Consider the following 16,566-nt stretch of genomic DNA (forward strand, 5'->3'; position numbering starts at 1 on the left):
GTGCGAATATAATATAACCTAATACAATAAGAAAAGGTTTTCAATTTTTAAGATGTTAAGAGAAGATCGATGCCTTTATTTGTGAGTTTTTGTCTTTAGACTTATATGATATTCTAATATTCAATATATTCTATAGAAAGACAAAGCCTTTATCCACATAAAATATTAATTATGTCGTAATTATACCCTGTCTCTCTTCTTGCATATCAAAGTATGCCAAAATTTCATCTGAAAAAATCTAGAACGTTTCCTATTGAAAACGTACGTGACGATCTTTGGGTTCACATTTAAACCAAGTGAGAGGAAGTTGTATAAAGGAACAATACGTAGTTTACTACACCATTGATCGGTAACACTGGCGCCACTAGTGATTGCGGACGGGCACACTAACCAGCAAAGCTAGTTAAATAATCATAAACTGGTCCAATAAACTAATCTTATTGTTATTATGATGTTTTCGTGGCTTGCGGGCTCATTCATGTTTCTGAAAAGGATGTCAAAAGGAATTTACGTTCATGGGAATGTTAAAGTAAATATCCGCTTCCAAAACGTATAGCAACGAACGAATCGATGTCCTTTTTAACAGGTAACATTTACCTGTTCATTATGTAGGTAAGTTAAATACAAAATTTATAGAAACTAGATTTAATCGCTGATTACCTGCTAACTACACTATAAAGCAAAAAAATTATAGGAACCATAAATACTACTAAATTTCTTAATATTTACTTTTATCAAAAGGAAAATTTAATAGAAGTTTTGACATTTGCTTTTTTACTATCCAACATGACGATAGATGTGATAGATAGTATTGCTTCTCAAAAACATTTTCCTTCTTTTTTAAAGTCGATTTTTAATTTTTTTAGTCTCTTCTATACATTGTATAGGAATCGCTACCTTAAGACAGGTATACATTTTTTGTTTCATAGGGACTACATCTACTTAGTTAAAATAACCAACAAGCAGATTACCAGCCGCTAAGTAGGCGGCCAAAGCAAACTGTACCAAGTAGCTGGCGAGTGTCGCGCCGGCACCTTCCATACGTTTGAGAGCAAACATTATTTTCGTCAAAGCACCTGCCGAGGTGTCGGTGATGGCTAATGGAAGAGAGTGCTGAACACATACACCCGACCTCTAGTGTTTTAAACTGTTTACTCTTCCATAAAGCTCTCGAGACCTTACACTGCGTGTGCCTTGACGCCATGAGCGTAGTGACAGATCTCCTTGCACCAAACAAACAACTAAGCGTAGTAGGTAGTATAAAAACATACCAACAATTTGAGCATTTATTTATTATCTTAAAACAACATCGTGACCTAGTCAGATTTGACCCCATTAAATATAAATCTGTGTCCATCAAAATTAATTTTACTACCAAAGCTCTGGTGACAGTAAGCAACGTTAATGAAACTAATTAGCGGGGGGAGAACAGATTGTTAGTAATGGGAATTAGCATCCCCATTGCTAGCAATAAACCCTACCAGGTCGAAATGCTCGCGATTTCCCTGGAAACCATCGTGATTGATTTATTCTTAATTTGTCAAGATGGGCTAACTGACCTGCTTCATCAACATCTATCATCCCTCACTGGTGCCCTGCCAGCGTACACCGATAGTGCAGACGCAGTTACCATCCCATTATTATCCAGTAAAAAGAAACGAATTAGCAATCCAATCCACGAGATGACTGTAAGCTGTAATTTTAAAGATTTGAATTATTTTTAAGTTTTTGATGAAATGTTAATAAGTCTTAATGATTTAATAGATATTTCTGTGATAACAGTAGACAGTGTAGTATAATAGGTAGTTTGTGAAGATATTTTATTTTTCTTTAACTTAATAAATAGCCCTGAATATAACACACAGCGCGATCTACTTATTTCACAACCTATGCAATACTTGTGGGCAGTAAACAATTGATATACATACTTAAATATCTTTTTGTTAATACATATAATAATTCTTATATATAATGAATGCCTACATACATAAAAGTTACAGAAATACATAAAATGAAAAAAAACTAACAGGTACATATATGATAACCGATTGTATTTTTCGGGGATTGAACTCGCAACCAACCAAAGCTAAGCTAATTAATTAATTTACGAAGATACGCTTAAAATGTGAGCGTCTAGCTTAATTAAACTTGATAAGAAAATATATTTTATTTTGTTTAAACAATTAAAAATATTATTTTTATTTCATAAACAATTTTTTGTAACAGTTTTAAACATACAAAAAAAAATGAAAAGAGACACAAAAACCTAACCGAAGTTTAGTAAATCTTAAGCTCTCCGAAATGCTTTGCATATTTTTGTATCGATGGCCCATAGCTACATCACAACAGAAGGGTTTACTTTTTTTGGTAGGTATATTCGTATACCTAATGTAAGTAGGTATCTCTTGAATTTTAATATTTAAATTTAATAAGTATAGACTTTATACCGAAGTGAACACTATTATATATATTTTATATGCAAAAAAGGTCGTTTTGAAACAATATAAAAAAAGTTTATCTACAACGTATTATCACAAATAAAAAAAAAATATTCATAACGTTTATATAAATTAGGTATAATTTATTTTATTTCAAAAAACATTTAAGTAGGTATTTTATTGTAATTAGTTAAAAAATTTTATTTTCTGTTTTATCTTTTTATTTTAATCTAAATTCTCAACTTTAAAGTGACTAAAAACTGACAAAATAGTTTTCATGTCTATTTCTACAGTCTTGTACTTTTATTTGTATTTTACTTCTACTAAAGAAAAAAGATACAGTCCCATACTTACATTTCTGGGTCTATGTGTTGTTTTTAATGGGTGAAAATGGAATGGTAACCCCGCCCGCGCTATTGATATACACCGGCGGGGCACCAGTGGAAGTGGAAGATTTATTCTCACCTACCATTGTTCAACTATCAGTTTACCCACCATGGTAAATTCAACAAAAATTAAGCATGATGGTTTCCAAAAGGAATCGCGCCGAGGTCGACTAATGAGGGTATATTGCTAGCAATGGGGCTATTAGACCTCATTACTAACAATCCATTTCCCCCCGGATCTATGTATTAACAGCATGATGTACTTCGAAGAAATAGTATATATCAGATAAATGACTACTAATTATCAGCACAAATCCCTGGGTCAAAAGTTCCAGCCTCCTTCAAAATATTGCTATTTGCTTTCTTTATTTGGAAATGGATCAGCTTTACCTCAACGAACAGATAACCAACGAAGAAGAAAGAATCTCAAGTGGCAACTGCATACAAGCAGGGAGAAGAGATCGTTAGTAATGCGGACTACTAGTCCCATTGCTAGCAATATACCCTATCAGGTCGACCTCCATGTGGTTCTTCCTGGAAACCATCGTTTCACACATTTATTCGAATTTCACATTTATTCGTCACAATGGGCTAATTAACCTGCCTTTTCACTTCACTTATCATCCCTCACTGATGCCCCACCAGCGTATATCGTTAGCGCAGATTAGGTACTATATTATCGTTGTTTTTTATAAATCTTAGAATGACAGATACGCTAACAACCCACTTGATGGAAAACGGAAACCAACGCTTTTTAAAATTAACAGCACCGCCAATAACTTTAAACACACTGTGACGTCCATGGTATCTTCATGTACTGATATGCCTAAGGACTAAGATGTTTATACCCTATAATTTTTTTTTTTTTGATGGGTGAAAATGGTATGGTAACTCCGCCTGCGCTAACGAGATACGCTGGCGGAGCACCAGTGAAGGGTGATAGATGAGAATGAAAACAGGCCAGTTAGCCCATCATGATAAATTCATCAGGAATTAACCATGATAGTTTCCAGGGAGAACCGCGAGGAGGTCGACCTGATTGGGTATATTGCTAGCAATGGGATTTTCAGTCTCCATTACTAACAATCCCTTTCCCCCCAAATAAACGGTGATACCCTATAATTTCAGTACCATACCCGATCCTTCAAATGGAAACAAAATAATGCAATTATGGCTCTTTCGTGTAAAAAAAAAAAAACACGACTAGGATAGAAATACCCAAGTAGATTAAGATTGGTTTTTGTATAAATTCTCCCTCTAGTGTACTTAAGTAAGAACTACAAAATTATCTTACTATAGTACGTTTTTTTAACATAAATATCCTTAAAATAAACCTTAACTTTTAAAGACACAAGGTGTAAAGAAGTCAAACCAGTTTAGCTCATGCGTTGCCCTCTAATTGACAAATTGGAATCTTATTAAAATAAAGTTCAAGTTCCTAACTGAACGGGCGCTGCGGAGTGCTGCGCAGGCGCAGGCTGATGTGTGTGATATCAGACAGAGGAAGCCTGCCGACCGGGTGCCGACGAGTGCCGATCGGGCACGATCAATGCGCAAGCGGTGAGAATAAAAAGTCGGCAGCATTCGAAGCGCGTGCCTCCATGTGTGTGGTCCACTATGGAGGTCCTCTTCGGGATTTGATTTATTGAAAACAAATTTTCACACCCTATTTTTGATAATTTAGTTATTTTTTAGCAAAATTAAAGCTTTACTTATGATCTTTGATATTGTCTTAGATATACTAGGTATAATAGCTAATAAAATGCTTTTTATTAAAAATACTACTGTCTACCCAATTTAGAATTATAATCGTATTATTTGTCTTTATTTATAATTTTAAATAATTTTAACAAATTTTTACTAAAGAAATATAGGTAAGCAACAAGAATTTGTATTAATCTGTTCTGGTGTGAATATATAATTTATAATAACAATGAATTTACAACTATTAAAAACATTGTATTTAGAACTTAAACTATTTAATAAAGATTTATAATTCCTAGTCACTTTATTTATTTATTTTATTTTTAATTAATTTAACATGGATTTTTTTTTTGTTATTTTAAAATTCAGCGATAGACTGGGAAACTTTCCTTAAATAACTCATAAGCGGAAATATAATAAAACATAAATAAACCCAACATCTTAATACTGGGAAGAAAGGGATTGTTAGTAATGAGGTCTAACTGACCCATTTCTACCAATACACCCTATCAGGTCGATCTCCACGCGGTTCCCCCTGGAAACCATCGTAGTTAATTTTAATGGAATTCGTTACGATGGGCTTACCTGCTATCATCCTCACCTATTACCCTTCACTGGTGCCCCGCCAACGTATACCTATAGCGTAGGCAGGATTACCATTTCATTATTACTCATTAAAACAAATCTTAATACTCAAAAACATCAGCCTGTGACTTCCATGACCCATGGGCTCGCATTAGCATGGATGTCAGAATGATTTTTTTGATACTCGTATGCATACTGTTAATAGACGAATTAAATAATTCTTTGTCTAAATTTGGGGACAACCAATTTTTAGTATTTTTTACTAATGTAAATTTCCAAGTAAAAGTATAAAATTTATAGTCATAGAAAGCAATAAGACAAAAAAGTGCCTTCTTTTTGTTCAAACTGATGCAACAAAATTATAGTGCCAACGCAATAAATTTTTTCTAACTAGATTTAACAAGTAAGCAGAAAGCAGAAGTCTGGAATTTGGTTAAAAGGTAAGGCAACAATGATATTACTATAAAATAATCTAATTAAGTAATTCTGGTAATCACTTTCTTGTTATGCATCGAAGAGATTGAACCTATTTATCTGTACTGCGTTGCCCTACAAATTAGTCTAAAAACATATATCACACTGAAAAATGAAGTTTTATTTTTATTTTTTAAACATGTCTAATAAACAGTTGTACTATCTGCGATTTGATCCTCGTGAGTCGTGGTTACAGATACGTGTATTTGGAAATTATTCTAATTCATAAAAATAATATTATAATTTGAATTAATTTATACTAGAAGGTACTGTTTGGAGTTTAACTTCGTGACTATATAACGGAGGCCTCCAAGCTGTAGATATATCCATTCGACCAATTCTGATAAGACATACTCAAACCTGTTTTAAATTACAAATTTCAACGTAATATATTAAATTATATAATGTCGTTCAAATCATCAATTGATTTAATATAATTTACTATTATAATGGAGTAAATTCAAAAAATAATAATAATAGTTTATATGAGTGATAGGCCTCTGTCCTTACATACCTACATCTCTTGCTTCATACACTTCTGTAATTTATTTCATGCATGCACATTGATTCCGGGGGCTCTTGTAATATAATAATAGTAAATAATTAATTAGAAACATTATATTTAGGTACACCGAGTTTTTTTTATTTTATAAACTTTGAAAATAAAGAACTCCAATATCCTTTATCACCTACGTTTATAGTATTTTTTCTTTCATATTTTCTATCATTAGTCCAAAACTACTTTGCATATGCGCATGCGTAGTTTACGCAACATAAAAAAAAACTTTTTTAGAAAAAAATATTTTAGAAGGCCTTTCCGACCTTACTTGAACTAGTAGTTTTGAAATTTTGAAAATCCCTTTTTTAATACAATAATTTTTATTGCAATATTTGTGGGTAAACATATCCTAAAACTATTACATATTTCAAATCAAGAGCATTATAAATTTTTGAAATATATTAATGAGATATCTATACAAACGGACGAAGAAGATCAAACCATACATAAGTCGCATGTAATAATCCTTTGTATGATCTTAATACGTAACTACATACGTATGTATCGTCGTGTGTGCCCTGGCATAGAATGGGCCTTCCTTTCCGTGGTTGTCGTAAGAGGCGACTAAGGGAGGGCGACGACTGGCAAAACTCCCCTTATGGATAGGACTTATGTTCAGCAGTGGACAGTTACCAGCTGAAATTTTTATATATATATAATACACCCTATGGCACAGACGAGATCAAAATTATCAGTTATCAAATTAAATATTTAATTCAAATACAATTAAAATACATACAACAAAAATAATTTATAACATTGTTAAATCAACAATGAGAGGATGTAGGATCGTCGTGTACATGTTTTCTGGGGGTCACTTTAATGTTATTAGAGTCGTCTTTAAAAGAAGATATATCGCTTGCAGAGACAGCGCTCAATTCTGAATATCTGGGGATCAACTCAAAATTATTTATATCATGAGAAGAGTAATCTGTATTACATTTCCATTTATTGGCAATCATTTGCAATGGCTCTAAACATTGTAAAATTTGTTTTACTCGCAATAATTCAATATTACATTGATTCTCTATTTCTAATATTTTAAGTCTATAAGCCTTAGCCAGCATTTGTTTTCTGATAATATTTTTCTTTTCTAACTGAGCCAAATTCAATGTATTCTGGTACTTTTGCAACTGTTTTTCATATTCCATAAGATTTTCATCGCATTTCAATTTATTATCCACACAATTTTCATAAACATTTGTTGGACTTAAAAAATCTTCTGTATAAATATCAGCTAAAGGGACATCTCGACATGCCGTCGGGTGAAAATGCGTAAATTCCAAAACAGGTGAATTTTGATAATTTTTGCTATTTCCTAATTTAGCCTTTTCTTCTTTTAACTCTAATTTTAAAGATTCTATTATCTCTCGACATTGTTTAATTCTTTCTTTTAATTTCAATTCATTTTTGTCCATCATATCGGGTATAATTTCATTTTGATCTGATGATTTTTTATCAATACTTTCTGGCATTAGCCCCATATCTTCTAATTTTTCAACTTCTTCATGAACATGTCTTGGAGATAATGAAGTGCTGTCGCCAGAAGCTAGATTTAGAGCATCCATTATAATGATTCCAAATTAGATAATTTCAATAATATTTAAATATTTGATAAAAGTACAAAAATCCTTGTAAACTAATAGGTATCTATATTAAAAGTATTATTCATGTACTTGCGTCATAATGACAGTATTAGTCCTTTCTTATAGAGTAAGAAGTTTGGAAATATCATGTAGGTAGGTAATATATATATAATATCAATATACTTATATATAATATCCAAGCTGGTAAAAACTAGAATACCTAAAAATCATAGAAAAAGGTCCACAGGTAGGTACTATCCTTAAATTATAAAATGGGAAATTTTGTGAATTTTTGATTCATGAAATTTTTGTAAAACCCATATTCAATACCGTAGTTAAATTCAATTAGTTTTACGTATGCCGAACGTCTTCAATTTCAACCTATAAAATAATTACCCTTCAATTGAAAAAAGAGGGTAAAGTTTTTGGATGTCTATTTATTATATATAAATATCTACTATAGCTAAAATATTGGTGCAAAACTAGTGTTTAAATATATATCAGAACAAAAAACATTTCAGTAACACCTTTGTCGAAAACAAAATTAGTAAGTTCTGTTCAAACTCCAACCGCCTCCTAAATATCAACACCCACATTGCATAAAACATTATTTGATACTGCCTTTTTGTACCCAATTTTACTCACGTTCTTCGTAGTACACCCTTTTGGAAATATCCAGATCTCACCGCAAAATTTGATGAAAAAATAAAATGCATTCTGAGCTCACTCTTTAATATTACTTTCGAAGACCGTATTTGGACTCAGGCCTCTTTGCCTATCAGGCATGGGGGCCTGGGTATCCGTCAAATCTCCCATATCTCTCTACCAGCTTTTCTGTCATCAGCAGCAGCATGGTACGCAGAATCTCGTGAAAAAAATACTAACACCTTTTTTCGGTGATTTCGAGATAGCTTACCTGCCTGAGGCTAGAAAAGCTTGGTCTCTGGCTTGTCCCCACGTACCTTCTCCCATAAATCCCAAAATCCAGAGGCAATGGGATGAACCCATTAATGATCTATACAGAACTTCGTTACTGGACTCATCCTAGAACTCCGCTGAAAGCGCCCGTCTACTCGCGGTGTCCAAGTGGGAATCTGGCCTATGACTACACAATTCCCTCACCTCATATCAGAACATTATTGGATAACACAACATTTAGACTCTCAATCTCTCTCAGATTGGAGGCCAAAACGAATGCTCCCCACCACTGCAGGTGTGGGGACAACGTCAGTGCCTTGGGACACCATGGCCTATCTTGCCTCAAGAGTGCTGGGCGCTTGCTGCGCCACTCAGCTATTAATGACATTCTCCGTCGGGCTCTTGTCACCGCAGGCGTGCCTGCCATTCTAGAACCTCCTGGTTTGATACATGACGACGGCAAGAGACCTGACGGTATGTCCTTGGTACCTTGGAAGATGGGACGTCCGCTTGTATGGGACTTCACCTGCGTCGACACGGTGGCGCCGTCTCACCTTCCAAGTACGTCCAAGAGGACTGGTGCCGCCGCAACACACCAGGAGACTATCAAGCGCCGTAAATATTCATCCCTTGGAAATGGATATATATTTGCGGCGTTTGGAGTTGAAACTCTGGGTCCGTGGGGCCCCGAGGCAATGAAGCTTTTCAAAGAGATTTCACGCCGGCTGGTGGAAACCTCTTGTGACCAGAAGACTGGCCTATACTTTGGTCAACGCATTTCCATTGCTATTCAGCGTGGAAATGCAGCAAGTATCCTAGGCACCCTACCAGCTGGCAATGATCTCACAGAAATTTTTTATCTTTAAATAATTTTTAAAATTTTTATTTTTAATTACTTTTTCTTGTTATTTGTAAATAAATATTTAGGATAATACTTCAACTAGTAATGTAAAATTTGTTACTGACTAAAGTAAAAATATATAAATTCAGAATTTAAGGATTATAGTTGGAAAAAGTTTTTTAATGCTTAACTTTCAAAAAAGATGTACCTAATTGTTGTAATTGATGAAATAATACTGTAAAATAAATAGATAAACATGAAGTTAGAATTGGCGGGAATGTCGACCTAATAGGATAAATTGTTAATAAGAGAGCGCATTTAACAATAACCCTATTGACTATTATATAGGGTCTCTCCCGAAAAGGGGTCGATGATACATCCATCCAGTGGATAAAACTCTAACCGTATTATAAAAATAAACCTTCATGATATAACACATGAAATTTATGGTATTAGAGGATGCTCACAGAGGTGTTTTATCGCTTCTTTTGTGACTTCTACCAGTAGATAAACTTTTGAAATGAATAACTTGTGCGATACCGCTACCCCCAAGGGTCGGAAGGCGGATCGGCTAGCACCAGGGCGCTGGTTCGCTTAGACGTAAACTTATCCCATTTAGAACGACACCCTATATACAATAGGTATATAGAGCGCCAATTTAAATAATCCTTTGTCGACAAAGCAGGCGCTGACGAAATCGAAGGACCAAGTGCGTGAGCACCAACTATATCGATGAATACGATAAACACCATGACCCGATAACTATGACCAACTATTACTAAGAAGACGGGTGAAGGATGTGCGAAGAAGGGCGGCTAGAAGACTGAAGAAGGGATGAACTTCGAACAGAGGCGATGAATGAATCGACTGTTTGAAGAATCTTAATGATATAGTAAGGCAGGAGTTTGCTTCTGTTTCTTCAGAGATTTTGCTCGAGGGAAAGAGGTGTCGAATGGCTCGATCTGTGCTATATTTATATCGATCTACTGGCCACAAGCAGACCAATGCAGCAAACTAGCAACCTCACCCTATCTATCTCGAACTGTTTTTCGGTTTTGTCAAAAATTTTACAGTGTAGAATAAGATGCTTACGGCTAGTGGTGTGGCTATTTACATTGTGCATCTGTTATCAACCAACATTTCACTCTGAAAAAAAATTAATAAACGCGTGTCTCAAAAAAAGATAAATAACTATAGGGTAATAGATTTGTATAGCAATTTAATTACGTAATTGTAACTTTACATGTATATGATATATTTTTTAGCTATAGAAATGAAGCACAAGTTCTCACAGTTAATTTATTTTAGATATACTATTAAATCTTATATTTACTTATTTTACTTTGCATATGACATATAATAAATAATATAACATAAATACCCAACTTCTGTTAATCCATTCACATTTATTAAAATAATAGCTTCTTTAGGACTCCCATCAACAATAATTGTGATATTTTTATATAATGACCACGTGGTTTACTATACATGTTCACTCTTGATACGGCAGGGAGCTCCGCTCTGTTCAACAGTTGGAAAAGAAGTAGTGCCTCCCCACCCAAATAACAATCTTTTATATCCACATGGCCGAATTCGAGTAAACAAGTCAGCGAAACTACGAGTTCTTACAATTTCATTACTTTTTATTTAAGTATCATGATAATAAATAATTATAAAATCAATTAAAATATAAATTAGTGTTATATATATATATATATATATATATATATATATATATATATATATATATATATATATATATATATATATATATATACATATATATATATATATATATATACATAGTGTTACATAAATCGTGTAATAATAAGTGTATCTGTCTGGTTTTATTTAAAAATCCCCTAAAGTTCACCCGGTACTTCAGTGTATAATATTTAGGTATCTACTTCTATTCCACCTCTCATCATCAGTCTGGTAAGCCACTCTGTGTTATCTATATTCAATATCAGTTTGAGAGAGGCGCGGCGTCATTATAACGATGAATTACGCGCATTGCATATTAATAGAATAGAATTCTATACTATCAGGACGCTATTTTCTGTGTTATCTATAAAACTATACACATCAAAAAAGTCTAAGCAACGCATTATTAACTATTTTTTTTTATTTATTTTTTAATAATCTTAATTAACAATAATTACGAATGTATTGTACTCAATATAGATACATGGATTAAATATATAAAAGGCCAAAGTTAATTAGCAATACAATTTTTTATTCTCCATTTTTATGACAATTTTATTTATTCTTTATTTGAAATTAAAAAATATAATAAAAAGTTTTTATGCCAGTATTAATTTTTGTTGGAGTTTCCAACATGCTCGCCACACCAGCGGTTTATTAGTGGATAAATTACCAGAACAGTAACATGTGCTGCACAATATATAACATATAACAGAAAATGTCTTTACTTCATACTAATACAACTTGCATAAACATAACAGAACCATAAAAATATTACAGTTGATGGTTATATTAGTAAATCCAATATTTTGGGTGATGCCCAATTACATTACAATAAGTATAACAATAACAAATTGTATAAATAACTAAACAATTACAAATAACATATTCTTACTTCTCTTTATCGTTGTACATTAAAAGAAGAAGAAAAAGAAAGCAGTTTAAAATGAGCAAATAATAATTAAATCTAGGCATCATTTATAGGAAGAATACATATACCAGATAAGGAACGTTTATAAGTTTTACCATTAGGTGTTACAACTTCGAAAGCTCTAACCTTCCCATCTCTACCTGGAAAAACCTTACTTATTCTAGCCATAGGCCAGTGCAAAGGAGGATTGTTTGGGTCCTTGAGTATCACCAACATTCCTACTGTTACATTAGGATAACTTTTTTGCCATTTGGATCTAAACTGCAAAGCATTTAAATAGTACTTATGCCATATTTTCCAAAAACATTGTTTTAAATTTTCACATTGTTTCCAAAAACTTAGTCTATTAATAGGTAAATCTGATACATCATTTCCAGGATAAGCTACAATAGCATTGCCAGTCAAGAAATGACCGGGAGATAGATAACTAAAATCCGTTATATCAGTATTCAACCAACCTAAAACAATCTTAGAATCGGTAAAGAGATAAACATTATCAATTGAAAGTTTGAGCTGTAATATTTCATATGTCCTCCGTACTAGACTTGATAGCAATAAGGCCGCATTCAACTCTAACCGTGGTATTGTTATTGGTTTCGAAAACGAATTAATTCTGGACTTCGCACTTAAAAGAAACATGTGTACATTACAATCAGAGTCTACCGTTCTAAGGTATACACAGCATCCGTAGCCTATTTTACTTGAGGCATCAGCAAAGCCGATCAATTGCACAGAATTAATCATGCTATAATTATCCTTTTGCAACTCTAGCTCGTCAAAATGTTGTTTACTAATTGGAATATCAGACAAAATTTCTGGATCATTAGCTGACCATTTATGTGTTTCGAAACTTCCTTTTTGTAGCAAAGACTGTAATTGTTGCTTAGCTTCTTTTATTTCACTAAGATCTGATGACGAATAGAGGATATCATCGACATAAGTACAGTTTCGCAATATAAATGAAGCTATAGGAAATTCTTGACCAAATAGTTTAGTAAGTTCGAGTAAACAACGAGTTGATAAATAACTTGAACTTTTCATACAGTACGTAACAGTATTTAAACGTATACATTTTATTGCCTCATCAGGATTATTTCGCCAAAGAATATTTTGAAAAGCCCTGTGTTTGGGATTCACCAGAATATTCCTAAACATACGCCTTATATCCGTGGAAAACGTATATTTACCAATTCGGAACAATAAAATTACATCAAAAAGCTCTTTCTGGACTGAAGGCCCATTCAGTAATAAATCGTTTAATGAAACCTTTTTATCCGTCTTCATTGAGGCATCAAAAACGACTCTTGTGCGAGTAGTTTTACTCGATTCATTAATGACCGCATGATGCGGTAAAAAATATACAGCATCTTTGTCAAAATCATAGAAATCAAAATTAATAAAATCGCCATGACCTAGCTCTACATATTCATGAATAAATTTATTATATTCTGACAATAGATTAATATTATTTTGTAAACGCCTTTCCAAACTTAAAAATCGATGCCAAGCTAAAACAAAAGAATTGCCCAAGTAATTATGAATTTCATTATCCTCGACTTTAAGAGGTAAATTCACCTGGAATCTATTATCAATCAATTCTACAGAATTCTGAAAGATAGTTTCAGCTAACTCTTGTTCACTTTGATTCTCAGAAAAGGTTTGTGGTACACTCTCAGCTTCCCAAAATAATTTGATATTATCATTGATTTCAGGATCGCATTTAATACATAATAGTGATGTTACCTGTTTTGAAGCTTGCTGATATTCAAGCATTGAACCACCAATAATATGTCCAAAACGTGTATTGATAATGCAGGGCGTAATGTCATCTTGACTAGGTAGCGGCCGGTGCAGATTTCGAGACCACGGTCGCTCAGGCTCATTGGGCATTATCACATGGAAAAATATGTCAGCACCCATTAAGAGATTTATTTCAGATGGAACTTCAAATTGATCATCTGCCAACACTATATTGGGAGGTAATTTCAATTGCCGAATATCAAGTTTTGTTTGTGGATGCTTGCAGGTAATTTTTTCGACTACATAAAAATTGACAGTCATATTAAAAGAAGAATTCACAGAGTGTATGTTTAATGGAATACAATATCTTGTATTATTGTGAGCATATACACCTATTATATTTGTATTGTGGGGTGTTGGAGTTAAACCCAATTGCTGGATTAACTTGCTCGTAGCGAGGGAGGCTTGTAACCTGTATCTAAAATCGCCTTCACTATTATCGTCTTTTTATCCTTTGTGAATAATTTCACTTTTACTGTGGGAAGCAAAACCTTAGAATCGTGGCCCTTGGATAATAAGGAAACAGGACCTTCGTCACATTCGTCATGATGAACTAGTGAGTTGTGTGCCTTTTTGCACTGATCGCATTTGAAATGAAATTTGCATTTTCCATTGTGCCTATTTAAACAAATCAGACATAACTTATTGTCTTTACAGAATTTATAGCGTTCCACAGAAGTTATTAATTTGAATGTATTACAGGAAAATAATTTATGATTGTTGGACTTACAGTAATGACACGTCACCGCCTTCTCACCAGTAGCCGCTACGTTGATTGATAAACCCTTGGCCTTTGTAGATGGCATCCTAGTTGACGGCGCAGCGTTCTCCAATGCAAGTGCCCTCTTCTCAAGATACTCGATGAAGTGCTTGACGCTGTGTTCCTCGGCAATATCTCTTTCCATTTGATACGACCGAGCCGTGTATGTATCTAACTTACGATTAAGAATACAAACAATTATTGGATCCCAAGTTTCAACCTTCACATCTAAATTTTGCAGAGCAGCCAAAGTCTGCTTAAGACTCGCTACAAAATTTCGAATGTTTTCAGGGGTTGATTTGACAAGCGCAGGTAAGTCTAGTAATTGACCAATATGTTCATTTACAATACGATACCTATTGTTATATCTCTCGTCTAATAATTGTCTAGCTTGATCATAGCTACTGGCTGTTAATGGTAAGTTCTTAATAAGATCATACGGTTCGTTTTTTAAATAAGACCTAAGATAATACAACTTCTGAACATTATCTAGTGTTAAGTCATTATGAATCAATGAAGTAAACAATGATTGAAACGCTACATATTCAACATAATTACCAGAAAATATGGACATTTGAATCACGGGCAACTTAGTTTTTGATCGTGCAATAGTACTAACATGACCTTTAGAGTCCTCTACACAAGAAGTCTTACGGCTAATCACTTCCTTAAGAACGGTAAGAGTATATAGATATTTATCTTCAACAGCTGCTACGTCCTTGTCATCATCTGGTCGCATTGAAAGAATCCGCATATTAAATCCTTCATATTCACGGAAGGCTGTGAGCAGTCTTTCTTTACGCGTTGTAAGGGCCTGTAAGGTACTTTCTTCTAATTCAGACTCGTTGCTAACAAAACTGTGAAGACGAGTAATCGCCCCTTTAACATAGCCTCGCGAGGCGCGTAGTGAAGTTTCACTATCAGTGGCCATTGCACGACGATTGCCACAAAATTAAAATATGTAGATGTAATGGAAAATGTTCAAATGTATTTATTGAATATAAAAATCGTAGTTCCCACCTCGTGTCATAAATGAATTTGCCGTTGTTCGATGTATATTTTTCTTGCAGGCCAACTGAGATAATCGCTTGTCGTCGTCTATATAAATCTCTTAATTGACAACTAAAGAAATTGTAGTTACCACTCGGAGAAATATATAATATTTACTTGTAGACTTCAACAAAATTGCAATCGCCTGTCGAACGCACGGAGGAGAATAGATTTCATATATGTTGTATTCTTGAAACAATGGCGCTTCTCGTATCCACGTATATTGAACTGAGATTTTTTGTAATTCGCTGTTTCTTGCCTTACGATGCTCGAAATGGACCAAATTTGTATTGTACTCAATATAGACACATGGATTAAATATATAAAAGGCCAAAGTTAATTAGCAATACAATTTTTTATTCTCCATTTTTATGACAATTTTATTTATTCTTTATTTGAAATTAAAAAATATAATAAAAAGTTTTTATGCCAGTATTAATTTTTGTTGGAGTTTCCAACAACGAATAAGTACTGTATGTACGTAGTATTAGTGTAACGCTGATGAAGACAAGAAATAACGCTTCTGTTGACACCAAAATACCGAGATACCTGAGATTGACTTCTTCCCGCTTGTAACATCCCTACAGCTCTTTGCATTTCATATGCGTTGAAATGACGTCGCTCCATGACGTAAAAAATGTCTCAAAATCCAAATTTGTTCAAAACTTTTTTAAAATTATTGTTTAAATCATAAATCATAATAAAATTGATACAGAAATAGTTTTTACGTACATTTATCTAAAAAAAATTTACACTAACCGGATCTTTATTGTAATAACCGCTATGTTCTAATTTTCCAATATAGTTAAGTCAAAATTACTATAATTTTA

The 16,566-nt window shown here is 33.4% G+C and overlaps 2 protein-coding genes across 2 annotated transcripts; both read right to left on the bottom strand.

The window, feature by feature from the left end:
* Positions 1-6,895: 6,895 nt before the first annotated feature.
* On the bottom strand, positions 6,896-7,801 carry LOC113515604 (uncharacterized). Its single transcript, XM_026899865.3, has one exon. It carries the CDS (start codon positions 7,712-7,714, stop codon positions 6,914-6,916), a length of 801 nt encoding a protein of 266 aa, XP_026755666.1. The 5' UTR covers positions 7,715-7,801; the 3' UTR covers positions 6,896-6,913.
* A 6,505-nt stretch (positions 7,802-14,306) lies between these two features.
* On the bottom strand, positions 14,307-15,617 carry LOC128200314 (uncharacterized). Its single transcript, XM_052893379.1, has one exon. It carries the CDS (start codon positions 15,615-15,617, stop codon positions 14,307-14,309), a length of 1,311 nt encoding a protein of 436 aa, XP_052749339.1.
* Between the last annotated feature and the right edge of the window lie 949 nt (positions 15,618-16,566).

The sequence above is a fragment of the Galleria mellonella genome, unplaced genomic scaffold (genome assembly GCF_026898425.1).
Source record: "Galleria mellonella isolate WM207_F2 unplaced genomic scaffold, CSIRO_AGI_GalMel_v1 utg173, whole genome shotgun sequence".
NCBI classification, from domain to species: domain Eukaryota; kingdom Metazoa; phylum Arthropoda; class Insecta; order Lepidoptera; family Pyralidae; genus Galleria; species Galleria mellonella.